The 20,971-nt window shown below is 40.9% G+C and overlaps 4 protein-coding genes across 4 annotated transcripts; 2 read left to right on the top strand and 2 right to left on the bottom strand.

Moving 5' to 3' along the window:
- Positions 1–504: 504 nt before the first annotated feature.
- Positions 505–2,352, top strand: CGCA056_v005536 (Heterokaryon incompatibility protein 6, OR allele; the record flags this gene model as incomplete). Its single annotated transcript, XM_037320788.1, has 1 exon — positions 505–2,352. One exon carries the CDS (start codon positions 505–507, stop codon positions 2,350–2,352), a length of 1,848 nt encoding a protein of 615 aa, XP_037180809.1.
- A 334-nt stretch (positions 2,353–2,686) lies between these two features.
- bik4 (Nitrogen metabolite regulation-like protein bik4) lies at positions 2,687–3,610 on the bottom strand (the record flags this gene model as incomplete). The annotated part of the gene is made up of 1 exon (XM_037320787.1): positions 2,687–3,610. The coding sequence occupies one exon, from the start codon at positions 3,608–3,610 to the stop codon at positions 2,687–2,689; it is 924 nt and encodes a 307-aa protein (XP_037180596.1).
- Positions 3,611–5,230: 1,620 nt separating this feature from the next.
- On the top strand, positions 5,231–7,525 carry ERG7-0 (Lanosterol synthase; the record flags this gene model as incomplete). Its single annotated transcript, XM_037320786.1, has 3 exons — positions 5,231–7,207; positions 7,284–7,357; positions 7,435–7,525. The coding sequence occupies 3 exons, from the start codon at positions 5,231–5,233 to the stop codon at positions 7,523–7,525; spliced, it is 2,142 nt and encodes a 713-aa protein (XP_037180891.1).
- A 1,975-nt stretch (positions 7,526–9,500) lies between these two features.
- THI7 (Thiamine transporter) lies at positions 9,501–11,469 on the bottom strand (the record flags this gene model as incomplete). The annotated part of the gene is made up of 4 exons (XM_037320785.1): positions 9,501–10,628; positions 10,684–10,915; positions 10,972–11,139; positions 11,192–11,469. The coding sequence occupies 4 exons, from the start codon at positions 11,467–11,469 to the stop codon at positions 9,501–9,503; spliced, it is 1,806 nt and encodes a 601-aa protein (XP_037180897.1).
- Between the last annotated feature and the right edge of the window lie 9,502 nt (positions 11,470–20,971).

Raw genomic sequence — 20,971 nt, 5'->3', positions numbered from 1 at the left:
CGAAAGCGAGTCTGGCAGCGGAAAATCGACGTTTATGCCTTGCTCGGCAATGAATGAGGGATATCAAGACGATAGAAGTACGAATCCCCGTCGGGGAAGGACATCATCATTTCATTTTCGTGCGAACAAGGCTAAAGATCTTATAGAAGTCCACAGAACTCGAGCGGATCCAAAGAATAATCCATATCAACCCTTAAGATGCTACCCGGTGTTCTGGACCGACAACGAGATCATGCTTCTGCGGCTGGATTCTGCCAGTGCGTGTGATTCACTAGCTCAATACACCCATGCTCTGATGTTCAGCTCGTCCATATTGGGCCTTCAGCTCTGTCCAAGAACGGCAAGAATAAACCAGCTATGCATGAAAAATATTGGCTCTAGGCAGTCTTTGCTTGCCAGCACATGGGGCATTTAAAGCTTGGCGTGTCCGTCCCATGATACCTCTTATCCGCCACCTATCATTTTCTGCGATCGAACACCGCGACGGTAGAACGACAAGAAATAATGCCTGGAACGTACGATGTACCCCTTGACGGGAGAAAGGAGCAAATACGTCTGCTCGAGCTTCATCCAGCAACAAGTCAGGATGCGCCGATAAACTGCGTTCCAAAAGTCGTATCGCTCTCGGATAAGCCAATTTACATAGCCTTGTCGTACACCTGGGGAGATCCCGCCGACAAATGCGCGATAGAATTCGACGATGACGTCGACTTCCGCATTCCGAAGAATCTCGATGGCTTCCTTCGCCAGATCCGCTCTTGCGACTCGGCCAAAGTCATCTGGGCAGACGCTATCTCCATCAATCAAGCCCCCAAGGCGGTAGAAAAGAACAATCAGGTTGCACTGATGGACAAAATCTACTCTCAAGCCACCGAGACCCTCATATGGCTTGGAGGAGCAGCAGATGACAGCGACCTGGCAATGAACGCCATTCACAGACTACATATCGATGACGTCTGGAATATCACTGCCGACACATTCAGCGACCAGGAGCTGGTTGCCATCGTTGCATTGCAAGCTCGCGGGTGGTGGTCTCGCACCTGGGTCATCCAAGAGATCTTGCTCTCACCGAATCCAGTCATTCTCTGTGGTTCGAAGACAGCATCAGTTGAGGCCTTCATTCACCTTGACGATGTGAGGCGCGGATACCATCGCCCAACCCGCAAGTACATCGACAATGCAGAACAGCCTTCCCGGTTTGAACTTACTCAAAACAAATTTTCGGTGATCTTGACAGATTATCCAGAGGATAAGGAACTCATCAAAGCGGGCCAATCAAACTTGAGTACATGGACCAAAGTGACTGACTACTTCTACGCTACGGACCCCCGCGACAAGATCTATGGGCTTCTTGGTATTGGGAAGCAACAGGAGAGATCAGACCTGTTGCCAATACTGCCGGACTACAGCGAGAGCGTAACCGTAGCAGACGTATATGCTCGTGCAACGGCGCGGTTCATTTTGGAATACCAGCTGCTTCTGCCTCTTCAATTCAATGTTGATGACGTTGACCCGGACCTTCATCTTCCCTCGTGGTGCCCAGACTACTCCAACCGCCCGGACAGGGAGAAGGCAGGGTACAGAGGGTTTTGGCTTGGGCCAACTACCCCAGGAGGATTCTTCGCCAGCGGGCCCGATATGAAAGTTTCCGATGGGGTGGAAAAGCTGTTCCCGCAGTCTACATCATCAGACAGACATAAAAAGGTAATCCATCTTACTGGGTGGATAATTGATACCGTGGTGTACGCAAGCGAAAACCCGTATCTACCACCATACTCAGGCAGTAATGGGGTGGAAAGGGCACGGAACGTCAGGCAAAGAGCAGAGCAGACGCGGACCAATGTTCTGATATGGGAACAGGAGGCAAGGCGGCGGTTGTCGACTCAAAGCCCGTATCAACCAAAGAGTGTAGACGATGTGTTTTGGCGCACTCTCATGGCTGACCGAGATTTCAGATGGGATCTGGTTCCAGACTCTTACAAGCGATACTTCGATATCTGGCTTGGCCGTAGCCCTCTACCGCCACTTTTGCCGGGCTCTGGAGACCCGGAAACCGAGGACGAACTGGAAGAAAGGAGAAGGATCCATGTCAAACCTTTCACCGACTCAGCCATCACACGCACTCATGCCAGGTCCTTCATAATCACGGCCAGTGGATACATGGGCCTTGCATCGAAGAAGACTCGTGTGGGGGATACTGTGGTGGTGTGTAAAGGTAGCTGTGTGCCGTTTGTGCTACGGTCCCACAAGGATGTGGCGGAGTGGACCTTTTTGGGCGAGAGCTTCATCATGGGCATCATGGAAGGTCAAAGTGTTGGAAACCATCAGCACACATCGTTTGTGATTGTGTGATGGGGATTGGTTGCCGATGATTGAGCTGGTGAGGTTCCTTGGTCAAGCCATACCACACAATATCACCATGGATGTTTTCAACGGAGATGAATTTGTTATTAGTTATTTAACTTGTTTCTAATTGAATATTTCGGACTGCGTGTTCGTCAACAAAGTCGATCGAATTCTTGGAAGCTGTGGACTATATGAAGTTTCCTAATTTCCCTACAATCAACCAGTACGTTTCAAGGAAGAGCATCATATGTTGCTTCAACATCTAATTCCCTTAGTCAGGAGGATCCCGATGTGAATTTGCTTTTTCTCTATGGCCTCGGGTTGTCATATCCCTTGTCTACTACGCGTCGAATATTTCAGACTTGTGAGCCTTTATCCACTGAGGAAAGGTAGTTGACTCTCTTCCTGTATACTTCGTCATGGTTGCGGATGCCTCTTTGTAACGGTCTGCTGGATATCTTGCCGATGCTTCCTCTCCTTCCAGCCAGTAGTCTGCGAGGCAGCGGGCCAATGGTGGAGGGACTTGTTGGCGCGAGAGGAATTCGTCTTCTCCGATCTCCTTGATCTTAATCTCCCGACCAAGCTCCTTGGAAACAATCTCCCATGCCTCTCGCTGTGACAGAAGTTCGGGACCACAGAGGGGAATAATTTCGGACTCGGTGGTTTGCTGTGCAAGCTTCACGCCAGCCACAGACCCAATATCTTCAGGGGCTAGGTAGTCGCTGATTGCTCCAGGTCGTAGTAAGTAGACCTCCCCGTTCTTGACGTCCTCGGCTTCCGAGCTAATGTTGCTGCTGAAGTACATTGGTCGAAGAATGGTGCTCGGCAAACCGGCCTCCACCAAGGAGACCTCGGCTCGAGCATGAAGCCCTGCAATGGCATGTTTTCCTTTGGCAGCGGCCTCCCTATCGGGATAAACGGTGTATGATGAGAGGAAGACGATGCGCTTAATCCCGGCTTCTTTCATCGCCCCAAAAGCCGACTTCATGGCATCTTTGGCCTGATGAATGAGGTAGGTGAACGCAACCGTTGCCCCTGACTTGCTGATAGCATTGCGGATAGAATCCGGGTTCAGAAGATCTGCTTCAATTCGTGTGAAGCTGCTCTTCTCCTCCAACTCTCTGGGGAGACCCGGGATTGGTTTTTGGGTGCTGCGCATGGCAAGAAATATGCGAGCGCCGCGCGAGTGGGCCTCAATGGCCGCGGCTCTTCCAACGGCACCGGCAGCGCCGAAGATGATAACAGTTGGTGTTGATGATGCCATAATGGTCTAAGGAGTTGTATGAAGTGGATTAAAATATTGGACAGTCAGTAACAGTAGATCTCACGGTGTATTATTGTGTCTTCTTAAAAAGACTTGTTGAATAGGATGGCAGCAACGTTATTTATACTAGGCATCGACATGCTAATGTCATTGATTGTCATCGATTCTTCCATGTCGGTCGCCGGTGCTTGACAATCCCGACAAGTCCATTCCGTCGGCTTTATTTCAAAGATAAGCTGGAAAGCCGTTAAATCCGCCATGGCGTTGAATCCGGACGGGCCAATGGTGGGGCAGGAATGCATGCCACTTAATGACGCCACCAAAGTCAAAGGTCGGAACTCGGCAACTCAGCTACCGTTTTCTTGCTGCCATCACAGCTCCTGCACGGTCCTATACATGATAATGCTGCATCAGGAAAGGATTGACATAGACATAGCTTTTCGGCGGCTTCATGTCAGAACTGCACGGCCCAAAAGCTTCAGTGGGATTAACACACGCTAATTCCTCCACGAGGCAGCCAGCCGACTTAGCCACTCAGCCATCATCTCCACCAACGCGTCTGTTCCATCAATATTGTCTCCCGCACCCGTGTCCGTACCCGTAGGAATCATATGGATTCTCCGAACAAGATATAAAGATTCCGACGGGTCCTGCGGACATTAATTTCCTTCCAAAAACATGACGCATGCGCCCCGATCGATTCCCGCTGACTGACAGTTCTTCAATTGATGTCAACACAGACGGAGCCGCCCTGCGGATTCTAGTAAAGGTCCATCGTGACCCTTTTAGTTTAGTGAAGAAAGGCTCCTTGCAGTAAGTAGTTCTACCCGTCGATACCAGCACAACCCATACAGCGGCGTTCCCGTGAATCCAGTCCGCGCGAATTCTTGCATTTAATATGATTTGTGTCATACAAATGCGCGTGCTTTGGCGTCCGAAGGGCAACTCTGCTATCACAATTGTCTTTTTGTCTTGATAGAAGACCAGGTCTTCAGCTACCAGCGTCTCGCCTTATTCTGTTGCGAAGAATTGCTCTGCGCAAATCAAGGGCAGTCTTTTCTGACTCATTGTGACGATTATGAGTTTGCATAATTATACTATTCTAGCAGTGACTTCCATTGAGATGCCTGCTGTTCTATTGTCTTACTGAAAAGCGAGTACCGTTGTTCAACAGATGATGGACCGTGGATAGCTGAGCCGATTAATAAAAGTGAGCCATCACCCCTACAACCTGTCAAGACCTGACTACCGGTCGTTTATAAGCCGATTGACTGATTTTACTATTCAAAGCTCCTAATCTTTTAGTTATGACTAGTTAAGTTGTCTTTTCAAGTGATAATTTGAAATCACTCCCAGTGCGCAGCGAGCCTAACCAATTACTAACGAGAGTTTGTAAACCTAATCGGTAGTGGTTGAGACAATGCGATATGTTGAGGGGATCGTGTGTTTGTGTGGGGAAAGATCATGCTTCGGGAAGGGTGAACCTACACAAATTGGATGTGGCTGGGCTCGAAAGGTGGTAGGAGAGGATTACTTACTCCTTTTCAACTCCCACCAACCCCAATCTCAATTGATCCTTCTTTCCTATTTCCTTCTCAGGCGTATCGATGAGACGTGATAATGGACAGCGAATCTTCAGCAACAGACCTGACGCGCTGGCGCCTCTCCAGTCAGCATGGAGTTCATCGTTGGAGATACTTGCCGGAGAGTGAAGGCAATGAGCCCGTGCAGAGCGACGCAGAAAAGTATCTGCTCGGAATTCTGAATCCAGACAAGAAACAGCAAGCCATTTCTAAGGCTCGCTCCTTTGACGACACGGCCCGTGACGGCTTCGACTTCTTCACGCGTTTGCAGCTTCCTGAAGGTCATTGGGCATGCAACTACGGCGGTCCTAGTTTCCTGCTCCCCGGTCTTTTGTTCGCCATCTACATCACTGGATCTGAGCTTCCTAAGGAATGGAAGGTGGAAATGGTCCGCTATCTCCGACACCACGCCAACGAGGATGGGGGCTGGGGTTTGCATCTGGAGGGCAAATCGACAGTCTTTGCGACCGGCCTGTACTATGTCATGCTTCGACTCCTCGGTATGGACCGACATGACCCTCTGACAAGCAAGGCCAGACAATGCTTATTGTCGCTGGGCGGGGTCGCAGGAATCCCCAAATGGGGCAAAATATGGCTCGCCTGTCTAAACCTGTATGACTGGGAGGGTGTCAACTGCATTCCTGTTGACCTCTGGCTTCTCCCGACATGGGCACCCTTCCATCCTTCTCGTTGGTGGGTGCAATGCCGTGCTGTCTACCTCCCGACCTCCTACCTCTGGTCTAACCGCTGTACCATACCACTGACGCCTCTTCTCACCGAAATTCGACAAGAAATATACACCGAGCGATTCAGCAAGATCGACTTTGTCAAGCATCGCAACACTCTTGCACCATCAGACGCCGCGCGCTCCGTTTCGCCTCTACTTCTGTGCTTGTTTTCCATCATAACCATCTTTTACAACTACCTGCTGCCGCAATGGTTGCTTGATCTGGCGAGCCGCAGAGCGTCTGAATTGATGCTCAGAGAGGAGCGCAATACAAACTGGGAGTGTTTGGCGCCGGTGAATAAGGCCTTTCACATGGTACAGGCATGGTTCGAGGAAGGGCCCGATTCGGAAAGGCTACGCCTTCATCGCGAAAAGATCGATGTATACCTCTGGATGGGCACAGACGGCATGACATGCAACGGCACCAATGGGGTCCAAGTCTGGGATACTGCTTTCGCCGTCCAGGCTGCCGTCGAAGCAGGATTCGCGGATGATCCGACATTCAGCGATACGTTGCACAAAGCTCATGATTTTCTGGAAAAGTCCCAGCTGAGAACCAACCTGGACGACCCCTTCCGTCAGCCTCGCAAGGGGGGCTGGCCTTTCAGCACCAAAAGCAATGGATACATCGTCTCCGACTGTGCGGCGGAGAGCCTCAAGGCGGTGCTCATGCTGCAAAAGGAACATGGCTACCCACAATTGATTGACGACTACAGACTCAAGGACTGTGTCGACACTTTGCTCCTCATGCAGAACGCAGATGGGGGTTTCGCGAGCTACGAGAAGGTTCGGGGTAGCGAGTGGCTCGAGCTGCTTAACCCCGCTGAGGTTTTCGATTGCATCATGGTGGAATACTCATACCCGGAGTGCACCACCGCAGTTTTGACAAGTCTTTTCCTGTTCAAGCGGTATTTTCCTGATTATCGCGCGCGGGACATTGACGAGACCATTCGAAAGGCGGTCGGCTTTATTGGGAACAGTCAGCGGGAGGATGGCAGCTGGTACGGGGCATGGGCCATCTGCTTCACTTATGCTACCTTTTTTGCTCTGCAGAGCTTAGAGGCGGTCGGCGAGCAGTATCACAACAGCGAGCATGTGCGCAGGGCTTGCGACTTTCTGCTGAGCAAGCAGATGGACGATGGGGGGTGGGGTGAGCATCACTCATCGTGCGCCGAGAGGAGGTGGATCCAGCATGAGAAGAGCCAGGTCGTCAACACTTGTTGGGCTGTGCTGGCACTGATGCACGCTGGATACCCTGATTCAAAGCCTATTCGGAGAGGACTTGAGGTATGTGTCTGTTTTTCTGCCTGTCTGGCGAAGCGGCCCGCGCATGCAATTTGATAATGAGCTGACCTCTCTGCAGTTGATCCAGAGCCGGCAGCAGGGAAATGGCGAGTGGTTGCACGAGGGCGTTGAAGGAGTGTTCAATCGGACTTGGTGAGTTGACAACTGGATATCCGTTTGCTTGTCTATTCCGAGTGAGAGTTGAGCTGACCTTTGGGGGAAACTGGAAGTATGATCGGATACCCCAACTACAAGTTCTACTTTCCCGTCATGGCATTGGGTGCATTCAAGCGGATGTATTTGCCCAAGATAAAGGTGTAACATGACGGGAAACTCAATGTCAATCGCAGGAGGATTATCATCTGCCTGCAAGGGATATTGCAAGTAAAAACATCATAGGTAATTTTCGATGGAACAAGCCGCAGCGTACGATACGATTGGTGTCTTTAGAGAGTGCGAAGAACATCGTGTGTTTGTTTGGCGAAAATTTCAAGTGTGTCGAGAGGGTTAACCTGCATAATTAGAAAGCCAGTTACAAGAGGGAATCGGCATCCAACGCTTAATACCTATGTATAAGACCGCGTATTTTTTCTATACTATACCGACTACTTTTCTATACCCTACCTTACCGTTATTACTTCTATTGTCGTTACTTCTATTGTTGTTGTTGCTTGTATCGCTATTAACGTTTCTATCGTCGTCATCTTCGTCGCCATCACCATCTCCAATACACGTAGTTACGTAAATACATATAAGAAACATAGCCGCGCACACGCAGGAAATTTAGGCAGTCTCATAAATGTTCACTGTATGTGAATGGTGCATAGTATCTAGTTTGACCACTCACAGCGCATGTATTTTAATCAAGTGTGGTAATCTTCTGAAAGTAGCAACTCGGGTGCTGCGCCGCTTTCCCGCATACAATATTGGCAGTCACACATCCTGCGGCCCGCGGGTGCTGCAGGAGATAACCCAAGACCCCGGCCAATCATTCCCAGTAGTGCAGTCAGTATCGAACTAACTCGTTATGGCCCAACGTGTCCGTTTCCCTTACTTTACTAGTCCTCGTCCCTCTTTGATGCTTTGTGAACGTCGCTCGTTTCGCTTGCGTGTTCGGCGTCGACTACCTTGCCACGTATATCACAGCAATGACTACCTCCAAAGCAGACATTGGAGAGATCCAATCGAAAGACCCCCAGCTATCATATTCCAGAACAACCGACAAATTCACAAGACTCTCTGATCAAGTACACCTCCTCCCAGTGCCACAACATGGTCTTGATAAAGATATCGCCGATGGAAATGGGCCCGACCTGATACTTCTTTTCGGCTGGGGCGATGCCAGCCTCAAACATGTCGCCAAATTCGCCGATGGCTTCCGCATCCTATTTCCCAGAGCCAAAATCATACTTGTTCTCGCACCAATCTTCAAGGGATTGTTTTCGAGTCAAGACGAACGAATGAGCTGCGTTCAGCCACTCATCCAGGAAGCATTTGGGACAGAGTCTGCCGCCCACAAACCTGGAAAAGATCCGTCAGTCCTGGTCCATGTGCTGTCAAGCACAGGATGCTTGTACTTCACCGCCACCCTCGAAGCATATCGAAACGCCTTCGGGCAAGTGATGCCACACTCGCTGCTCGTCATGGACTCCACACCTGGGTCCATTGATCACAGCCCGAGCAAGATTGGGAGAATGGCGGATGCGATGACCGTTGATGTAAGGTCTAAGGTTCCTTGGCCGCCACAAGTCACCAAGGTCATGTGCATCATGATTCTCTACATGATGCGTGCTGTAGAGCTGGCTCGTTCACGCGAGAATCTACTTGTTGTCGCTTTCAGGATGGCGAATGATGAGACGTTCGAGACGATGTCGGCGCGGCGGCTGTACATATACTCCAAGGAGGATCGCACTACCGCGTGGGAAGCCGTGGAGAAGCATGTCAATGAGGCGAGGCACCTGGGTTACGAGGTTGAAAGCAACTTATGGGAGGGCAGTGGACACGTTGAGCACATGAGAAAGTCACCGGAGAAGTATTGGACCATCATCGGCAAGGCTTGGGAGGATGCGACAGGTTCTTTGGTAGTAAAGGCTCGTCTATAACATTTCTGCATGCTAATATCAGGCTTTAAGGGCAGGAAAGCCATACCTTAGACAAGGAATCATCTTAGCCAAGTAAACCATCTAACATTAACATTCTTCGTTCTTCGACATGAAAAGGGTATCTGAAGATAATTCACGCATTCGGGCACATAAGCCCGACCTATTTGCAAGTTGGTACAGGCAGCACTGCTTGCTTAAACCTCGGCGGGCTTCTTTCCTCCGTCGCTGTCGATGTGTACGGGGGCTCCTTCAATGGGTCCTTCAACGGTTTTGGGCTTCTCGAATGGTGCCATGCCCTTCTTAAGGGCAACATCCTCCTCGAACGTTCCGTAGATGTCGAAGTCGTCCTGGAAGCCGAGCCTCTTGGGCTTGAACGCAAACGTCAGAATGGCATACAGCGCGCCAGCTTCCAGGAAGCCAAAGATGTAGTTGCCGAGATAGTACTTGTACAGACCATCATTGATCTTGACGTTGGGGTTGACAGCAGCGATCATGCCGGGCATTGCCGGGACGAAACACACGACCCAGGCGACAAACGCACGCCAGTTGAAGCCACCAGTGTACCAGTAAGCGCCCTCCTTAGATCCGGTGTAGAGCTGGCTGATCTCAATCTTTTGGCGCCGGATGACGAAGTAGTCCGTCATCATGATGCCAGTCAAGGGGCCCATGAAGACGGAGAAACTGGCCGCAACGGAGACGAAGACACTCGCGGTGTTGTAGAACTCCCAGGGCTGGACAGCCCAGGACAGCACGGCGGCAATGAGGGCGCCGCGCTTGATGGTGATCCAGGTGGGAAGAAGGCCGGCCAAGTCCATACCGGCAGCGTATCCGTTGCCGAGAATGTTCTCGGCAATCTGGCCCAGAATAAAGCCCAGACTGCAGAAGAAGGCTCCAGCTCGGGACTTGGCGTTGTAGTCGTCCATCATCCACTGAGTGATGACAGTGAGAGGGTTCCACATGGGCTCCTCCAGGTCCCAGATAGCCATGGAGGCCGAGGCAGTCAGGATGGCGAAGATCGGGACAATCATGCCAGGGATGAAGAGGGAGAAGACGATTCCGGGCACTTGGTTGCCCTGGCGGCGGGCGAAACGGGTGAAGTCGCTCTGGTTGAGAACACCGGCGGAGATGTTTCCGACGGAGGCGATGATGCCGTAGACCCAGGCCCATCCCTTGGTGAGAGTGGAGATTTGCTTTGCGCCCGACTCAAACAAGGGACCGGTTCCTCCGGTGGTGCAGGCCCAGATAGTGATTCCCATCATGGTGATCAAGACGATGATGTTGGCGATGATGACCGGGACCTTGGCTCGCTCCACGCGGATAAGCTGAGAAAGTTAGTACTCATGCGATTCGAAAGCAGATTGTCGAGCGAGCACTCACCAGGAACGGGACGGAGATAATGTGGAAGATGACGAAGCCGATGAGGTCACGGGTGACCATGTGAGCGCTCTCGGGGAGCGTGTTCTCCAGGGTGAGGAACTTGTAGCTCCAGCTGCTCAACATGGCGGAAACACAAAGTCCTCCCAGCCATGCTTGAGAGCCGTACCACACGATGGAAAGCATAATTCGGATAAGCTGTCCGATGTAGGCACCATTCATGCCGAGGATGATTCTGCAGACGTTGTCAGTTGCTGAGCGTACAGGGAGCCTTTTGCAAGATTGCCTTACCTCTGAGAAACAGTGAAACCGATGTGCCATTCACCACCCATCCATCCGTTGCCAATGACAAGCAAGCAGATGAGAACTCTAGCAAGAATCATCAGGCCGATCGTTTGAGGGATCGTGAGACCCAGCGACAACAGGGACGCCGCGCCAGTCCATGCTGAAATGCACAAGCTGCGGAGATGAAGTCAGCTTCATGAGGTGCACGTCGAGTTTCATAACTTACTTGGAGATGGATCCAAAACCGAGGAAGGCCCAAACACCCCAGGTTCTCCGGTTTGGCGGCAGAGGCGCGATGTCCGGGTTAATCCATTTCGTCGTCTCGTACCCGTGCTCGTCGTCGTCCCTCACCCGGATCCTCTCGAGGATAGCCTTGCCCATCGTGCCGTGATTGTACGACTCAGCGCTCAACAGAGGTGTGATTTCAAGGTCGTCGTCTGTTGAGGGGATCGTGAACTGCACTCGGTCTCCACTTGATGATGGTCCGTCAGGTCGGGTACTCATGCACTCGCAGGCCACAGAGCACCTAGAACTTGTTGAAGAGTCTAGATGCGCAGTTTGTGGGATGAACAGTGGGATGCCGCGAAGTCAAGCTGCTCAAATGAATCAAAACAAACTTTTTCACAAGCAGGAGATGTGGTCCTTATGTCGGCAGTAAAAAAAGACGCATTCCCCCCCACACGCGGGATCGATTGCACCCTTGACGACCCTCCTCGGGAAGAAGGTAGGATGAGAGAGCCAAGTAGCTTATCAGATTGAGTGGTTCGACGCGCATCTGCAGGCCTCGACCCTTATCAGATCCATGCATCCCTGCCGCGCCCAGGGATCAACGAATCGAACTCCCACCAAGGACATCACGCCGACAGCCCGCCGAGGTCACATCGGACCCCGCACTTGGTTCCCGCCAAACCAGCCCGTTTGTGGGATATTCAGTGGGAAAATCGCCTGACCAGGCTACAAGACCGATGGCGAGGGCAGAAGAAAATTCACAAAACAATCACTGTGATTCCCGCCCCTGGCGCTATTTACACGTGCAGGACATTTTGCAATCTTGGAGGGCCAAATACAGACCCCGATTAACCTGTTGCAAAAAAGCCATACACTTAAAGGGGCGTCTAGTCGATAGGATCCACAGCAATATCTCAGCGAGCAGGTCTAAGCGAGGGATTTACTAGCAGCTAATTTACCCTACTATTAGACCTAATTAGATAGTATTCCTAAGTTAGGGGTTAGCTAGATATCCTATCTATTATATCCTTTACCCTCCTACTTTCTAACTTACTTTCTTTTATATTATAACGATATGAGTATTAGTAAAACGAATATATTAATAATAACTATAGTAATACCTACTAAATATTAATAGTTAATTTAAGTAAATTATTAACTACTTCTATAACTTATCTTATCTACTAAGCTATATATACCTCTTCTTACTAACTATTAATAATATATCCTAATAATAATAATATAATATTAAAAGATATTTATTATATACTTCAACTAAGTATTAATATATTTAGTTAATTTAAGCTAGATTCTTTAGGTATTACCTCTATCATATAGAAATAATTTATTTTATATAATATTAATGAAGATTATATTATTATTATAAGGGTAAAAAGAAATAACTTATATTTCTTCTAATTTCCTATCAATAATAATAATAACTATATATATAATATTATAAATAATAATACTATAAATAATGATACTATAAATAATAATACTATAAATAATAATAATAATAGTAGCCTCTAATTATAGTATAAACATCTTAGTCATACATATTTATAAACTCTTTTAAAAATAAAACATAATACTATTATAAAAATAAATATAAATAATAATATAAATAATAATAAATTAAAGCTTTATAAAGCTTAATTTTAAGATAAATTTATAACTAAAGCTAATAAAAAATAGGTTTATAATAAAAATCTAAATTACTTAGATTATATAGTTTTAAATTTATATAAGCTTATAATACTTATTATATATAATAAGTATAACCTTTTTATTATTTTTATTGGTATGTATTCCTGCTTTATATAAGAAAAGTATTAAAAAACTAAAGCTAAAAAAACTATTCTTAATACCTTTCTTAAATTTTAAGCTAAAATAAAAAATAATAATAATAATGAAAGAATGAAAGAAATATCTATTAATAGAGGTAGAGAAGTTAATAATAAATATATTAAACCCATATATATAAATAGTAGTATTATCTATAATATAAAACGTCTTTATATATATAAACCTAATAAACTTATAGAGTATACTGTATATATTATAGTTAATGAAATAAGATTTTTGCTATATAATTTAGGTTTATTATACTACTTATAGAGTAAAGCTTTTTATACTACTCTTTATATATATAATAAAACTCCTTATAGCTTTATTAAGTATAAAACGTTTTAGAAAATAAAGAATAAGATAAAACTTAACATAAATAATACAAAAATATAGAATAATATATACTACTATAAGAATAAAAATTCTTCTATTAAGAAACTTAACATTAAAGTATATTAAAGTTATATAGTTAATCATAGATCTAATAGGTATAAGATCTAAAATATATAACTAAAAAGAGCTTTATAGTCTTACGATATTAAAATCCTAGAGAGTACCTTTGTTTTTAATTATAAATAGCTTTCTATAAATATAAATACCTACTTTAAACAAACTAATAGTAATATTGTACTTAATAATAATAGATATAATACTACTTATAATAGTCTACTAAGAGATATTTCTAGTTAATCTATTTCTTATAATAATAATCCTACTTTAAATAGAGATATTATCATAACTAATAATGCTTTTAAAAATCTAAATAATAAAACTAATATTAAAGTAAATAATAATAACATAAATAATAATATTAATATTAGTAATAGTAATAATAATACAAATATTAATGTAAATAGTTTCTATAATAATAATATAAAAACTACTAATATTAATAATAGAGAAATAAATAAAGAAAACTCTAAGTTATTAATAGAGATCTTCTCTCTATTAGAAGAAGCTAAAAGAGATTACTAATAGGTTAATAATACAGTTAATAATACTAAAAGTATACTTTTGTATGTTATTTAGAACTATTTTGCTCTTAATCTTTTCAAAATAAATAATAATATTTTAACTAATAATAAGAATATTACTAGAACTAATACTATAAATAAAGCTTCTTATATACTATTAGTTACTATATTAAATAGGCTTTCTATTATAAAATAAACCTTAAATTCTCCTTATAAAATCAATTAGATTTAAGCTACATAATTAGAAATAACTTAAATAGAAGATAGAAAAACTTAAGAAATAATACTTATTAAAGATAATATTTATTTATTAAGTAGTAGACAAGTATATGCTATAAATTTAAAAGATAAAATAAATTATATATATAAATATAAAATAAGATAGGTTACGTAAGGTTTTAATTCATATTTAGGTATTAATTATTTAAAAACCTTTCCTACTATCTATAGACCTAAAAGCTATAAGTTTATAGTTACATTTATTATAAGAGAAAGTTAAACCTTTCTATAATATAACGTTATTATAGCGTTTATATATACTAATATAGATATAGATATATATATAATATCAATAATAGGTTTTTTATATAATAAAACTATAAATAAGTTAGAATTTAGTCCTAATTATAATTATAAGTCTAAAAATAGTAAATATTACTATAAGCTTCTTAAAACTTTATATATGTTAAAATAAAGCTTTAGACTATAGTATAACTACTTAAAATCTATATTAATAAAATTAGGATTTATTGTTTTACTTTATAATAAAGTAATATTCATACTGAATAAAAATAACTCTAAAGCTATAATTTATTACTATATAGATAATATATTATTAGTAGCTAATAATACTACTACTACTAACTATGTATATAACATCTTAAAGTAATACATAAAAATATAACTATTAGAAGAGCTTAACACCTTTTTAAGTTATAAGTTTAATATAGATAGACTTGATAAGCATTTTTTATATATATTAAACTAAATATAACTATATAAACATATTACCTAAACATAGTAAAACTAATATAATCTATTTATAACTTCTATAAGAAATAATATAAAATTATATATAACTAAATATATTACTACTAAAAAAGAAATATTATAATTTTAGTAGTAAATTAAAGCTTTTATATATCTCGCTCCAAAAACTAGATATAATATAGCTCTAGTAGTTATAATATTATTAAGATAGATAATAAACCTTTTAAAAGAGCATTTTATAGTTTTAGATTACTTATAAAGTTATATAAGTAACTTTCCTAAGAAAGGAATTTATTACAATAATGATAATAATATAATATAGGATTTAATAGGTTATTTAAACTCTAATTAAGCTGAAAACCTAGATAATAGAAGATCTATATTAACTTATATATTTTACTAAGGATTATATAATATAATATTTTATAGTATTATAAAATATAAAATAATAACTCTATCTACTTATAAAGCTAAATATATAGCTTGAACTAAGATAGTAAAAGAAACTTTATATCTATATAATAGTTATAATTTTAATTTAATTAATCTAAGCTTTAAACTTATTAATAAGCTTAAGGTTTTTATAGATAATTTAGCAGCTAAAAGTCCTAAACTTCATAAGAAATCTAAGTATATTAATATAAATTGTTACTTTATTAGAGAATGTTTAATAAATAATAATTATATATGATTTTATATAAACTTAAAGTCTAATATTATAGATATATTAACTAAGCTTTTAAGTAAAGCTATATTAACTAACATAATAATAATAATAATAATAATAATAATAATAATAATAATAATAATAATAATAATAACATACTTTACTAGTCAGCTGCATATATCAGTCAGCTGCACACTTTTCCTCATCTTTTAAACATCATATAAGTTTTTACAACCAGAACGTAGAAAATCAATTACCTCTCATCAGTATCTGATTCACTAGACGATTCGACATCTTTAGAACATGTTTGCGTATTATGGCCTGTCTTGCCGCACATACTGCAACGCTGTTGAGCCGACCGACCCTTCTTTGACAGACCCCTATCTTCACCTTCTTGAGGCGTTGGATGTTTCCCTTTGCCCTTTTCTTCTACGATAACCTGAGATTCTGCTATATTAAGTGCTCCTTTAAGCTGGATATATATCCTTTTTGCTCTCTAATGCTTAGTAAGCGCTATATTAGCATCCTAAAGTATATATATCTGATCTATTAAAATTATAATTAAGTATGCTATTATTTATATACCTTTTACTAGCTAGTTAACTGCTTTAATTATTAGTGTTAAAGAGCTTCCCTAATAGGCTGAGATCTAAGTTTTAATAAAGTTTAACTGTGAAAGCACTTTATATTAGTTAGAGGGCGTTTATAACTATTAGGCTAATAGTGTTAAGGGATTAGTTGTAAGAGGTATAGGCGTCTATATATATATATATATTAAGTTTCCTAATTATATGATTTACGCCCTATAGTAAAATATTAGCTTTATAGAAAGTAGATTTAATATTTTTATTTATAAAGATCTTATTATAGGCTTTATAGAAGGTAATAAAGAACTTAGACTTTGTAATATGGTTAACAGAGGATTTAATGAATAGGTTGATTTCATCCCTATATATATGTTTTGAAGGTGAGTATAGCGTAATATCTAATAGCTAGAGTAAGTGAGATAAATATAGAGGTATACTAATAGTTATAATATTATTCTGCTGATAGTATTTATTAAATTCAGCTGATAAATAGCTTTTATAGCTATTAATAATAAGCATCTAATAGACGCCCTTTATTTGGTTCTTAGTATGTTTATTAAAGTATTTAATCTAGTTAAGACCTACCTAATTATCTATCTATCTATTAGTAATAGGTTTAATCACTTAGTCACCTAGAAAGCCTGATTCTATTAACTAACGTGGTTCATCAGTCAGCCGGCCGGACCAGTCAGCTGGACGTTTTTTTCTAAACACTCTTACGTCCAAATCACTTAAACCTTTAACCCATAAAATCTCAACAACCATAATGCCAATCTACACCTAAGAAGACAAAGTCATTCTTGCGATTAAAGCGATCTGATCGACACATACTGCAGGTAATAACTTAAGCATTTTGCGTACTGCAAAGACCTACAGTATCCTAAAGAGCACCTTAGCCAATAGAATGAACAACCGACTGTGATGCGAACAAGCTTAACCCTAACGATATAAACTTAATCTGATCGAAGAGAAAACACTTCTCTAATACGTTATTAAACAGTATTCCAGAGGATTTCCTTTCCGCCTCAGCAGTGTGGAAGATATAGCTAATCTCCTGCTGCAAGCCTGTAATAGCAAGCCTGTTAGCAAGCGATAGGCTAGGCAGTTTGTAGACCCACAGCCTGCTCTGAAAACTAAGTTTAATTATCTATACGATTATTAAAGGGCTCTTTAAGAAGATCCTGAGGTTATATTAAAGTGGTTTGCGCTATTACGCAACATAATAGCTAAGTATGGCATCTAAGAGGGGGACCTATATAATTTTAATAAAACTGGCTTTATGATAGGCATGATCACTACGTTAATAGTGGTTATATATGCTGATCGATATAGCAAAGCAAAGTCTGTCCAGCCTAGTAATTATAAATAGGCTATAGTTATTAAATATGTTAATTCAGGTGGGTGGTGCATCCCTCTGTTTATAATCGTCAAAGGCGTATATCACCTTACTGGTTGGACTATGGAATCAGGTTTTCTGGGCAACTAGGTGATCAAACCTACTGCTAATAAATAGATAGATAATCAGATAGGTCTTAACTAGATTAAACACTTTAATAAACATATTAAGAACCAAATAAAGGGCGTCTACTAGATGCTTATTATCAACAGCTATAAGAGCTATTTATCAGCTGAGTTTAACGATTACTGCAAGCAGAACAATATTATAACCATCAGTATGGCTGCATATTTATTGCATCTACTACAGCTATTAGATATTACCCTTTATTCGCCTTTGAAACGCATATATAGTGATGAAATCAACTAATTTATCAGAGCCTCTATAAATCACATCACTAAGTGTGAGTTCTTTATTGCCTTCCACTAGGCCTATAATAAGGTTTTTAATGAGGAAAACATTAGGTCTGCTTTCTAAGGCGCTAGAATTTCACCATAGGACCCAGACTATATTATCAAAAAGCTTAATATATATTTACAGATGCCTACACCTCCTATAGCTAACCTTTTAACACCTCCACCTTAGCAGTTGCAAACGCCCTCTAACCTATAATAAACCATCTCACAGTCTAACTTTATTAAAAGTTATATCTCTACTTATTAAGGAAGCTTACTAACACTAATTATTACTGCAGTTAAGCAATTATTAAAGGGTATGCAGGTAATAGCGCACTTAATCACTATTTTGACTGATCAGCTTTATACCCTTGAGGATGCAAATATAGCACTTGCTAAGCGCTAGAGGGCTAAAAGAACGCGGGTCCAGCTTAGAGGGGCACTTAGTATAGAGGAATCTCAGGTTTTGCTTAAAGGGAAACAAAAAGGGAAACGTCCAGCACCTCAAGAGGACGACGAGGGGGGTCCATCAAAGAGAGCCCAGCCAGCTTAGAGACGCTGTGGTATATGTGGTGAGACTGGGCATAACGTGCGAACCTGTTCTAAAGATGTCGAACCCTCAGGAGATTCTGATAGCGACAACTAATAGTTGATTTAATGCGTTGTAGTTGAGAAATACTAGATGTTGTTGTGTATGTGGGAAAAAACGTCCAGCTGACTGGTCTGGCCGGCTGACTGATGAACCACGTTAGTTATAAATATACCATATGTATTATAGGAATACTTTTCTTATTTTTCCTATAAAGTTTTTAAGTTTTTTATACCTATGATATATATATATATATTAAGTAAGTAACCTATATACTATAAATTAACTATATATACTTTAAAGGGGGATATTAATATATAACATTCTTTTATAAAAATAATAATAATAATACTTTACTTACTTTAATATTCTATATAAAATAATCTAGTAAAGTTTAAAGTATAAAACTTTATATAAAAATACTCTATTTATTATAACTTATAACTATAATATTAATTACATAATATATATAGTTATATAAGCACTTTATATAATTAGCAGTTTAGAAAGTTATATTTTAAGTTATCTTTCTCCTCACTTTTCCTTACTAGAGGATATAACCTACTAACTATATTAATAGGAATTATTATAATATATCACTTCTCTTATTATTATCTATATAATTAAATGCCTATAAATGCTTAAGATTATTACCTTTTATTATAACATAAGCCTATCTTGAACCTTATACTATATAGGCATATATATTACGCCCCTAAATACGCTTATACCTATGCTAACATTAATTAATTTATAAGCCTCATAAATCTTAATAGTAATTCTTTTTATATTAATTCTAGGAAGTAGTAGAAGCTAAGTACTAAATAACCTCTAGTAGCGTTTTTCTATAGACGCTAGGATAGCATAGCTTAATATAATTAGAATAAAATAATAATATATAACATACTTTACCAGTCAGCCGCGCATATCAGTCAGCCGCGCACTTTTTCCATGACGCGCTTTATTCCCAGCCACTTAAACCTTTAACGCGTAATATGTGTAAGGGGCTGGCCCCTAGGCTTGTTCAACATAGAGGTGCCGTCGATTGACTATTCTAAGCTGAAGAAGGAAGAAAGGACTTTACAAGAGTAGGCACCTAACAGCGGTGAAGCAGGCCGGGTTAGGCGGCGTACTGCGGCAGAATAGTGGGTCCAACGTAGCCGGATCTCGGTAACTGCTCCGGCGAAGCCGGAGATATCAATCCAGACTCTAGCCCGTGACAATATCTCAACAACTGTAATGCTAATTTACACCCAAGAAGATAAGATCATTCTTGCTATTGAGGCGATCTGATTGATATATGCTTTAGGTTATAAACTTTGTATGTGAGGCGTTGCAAAGATATATAGTATCCCCGAAAGTACCTTATGCGACAGAATGAATAATTAACTACGCTGCAACTATATCCAGCCTTAATAATATAAACTTAATCTGATTAAAGAGAAAACACTTTTCCGATATGTTATTGAGCAGGATTCTAGAGGATTTCCCCTGTGACTTGCTGGTGTGGAAGATATAGTGAATCTTCTGCTGTAGATGCAGAATAGGATGCCTGTTGGGAAGCATTAGGCTAAGAGGTTTATTGACTTACAGCTGACTCTGAAGACTATATTTAATTATCTACATGATTATTAAAGGGCATTTTAAGACGACCTAGAGGTTATTTTGAAGTGGTTTGCGTTATTAGGCAATATAATGGCTAAATACAGCATTAATAATAAGGATCTATATAACTTCAATAAGACTGGCTTCATAATGGGCGTTATTACTAGTTTAATGGTTGTTATGCGTGCTGATAGATGCAGAAAAGCGAAATCCGTCCAGCCTAGCAATTATGAATAGGCTATAGTTATTAAGTGTATTAATTTGAGGGGATAGTGTATCCTGCCTTTTGTGATTATTTGAGGGTCCCATTATCTTGCTAACTAGTCGATAGAATTAGGCTTTCTAGGCGACTAAGTAATTAAACTAACTACTAATAGATAGACTGATAATAAAACTAGCCTGGACTAGATTAAGCATTTCAAAAAGCATACTTAGGCTCACGCAAAAGGTGTCTATCAGATGCTCATAATTAATACATATAAGAGCTATTTATCAGCTGAATTTAATAAATACTATCAGCAGAATAATATTATAACTATTAGTATACCTCTATATTTATCTCACTTACTCTAGCTATTAGATATTACGCTATACTCACCTTCAAAACATATATATAGGGATGAAATCAACCTATTCATTAAATCCTCTGTTAACCATATTACAAAGTCTAAGTTCTTTATTACCTTCTATAAAGCCTATAATAAGATCTTTATAAATAAAAATA

Source organism: Colletotrichum aenigma (genome assembly GCF_013390185.1).
Source record: "Colletotrichum aenigma strain Cg56 chromosome Unknown KSG_Cg56_contig03, whole genome shotgun sequence".
NCBI lineage: Eukaryota > Fungi > Ascomycota > Sordariomycetes > Glomerellales > Glomerellaceae > Colletotrichum > Colletotrichum aenigma.
The sequence above is the reverse complement of the archived record's forward strand: the minus strand, read 5'-3'. Positions and strand labels throughout refer to the sequence as shown.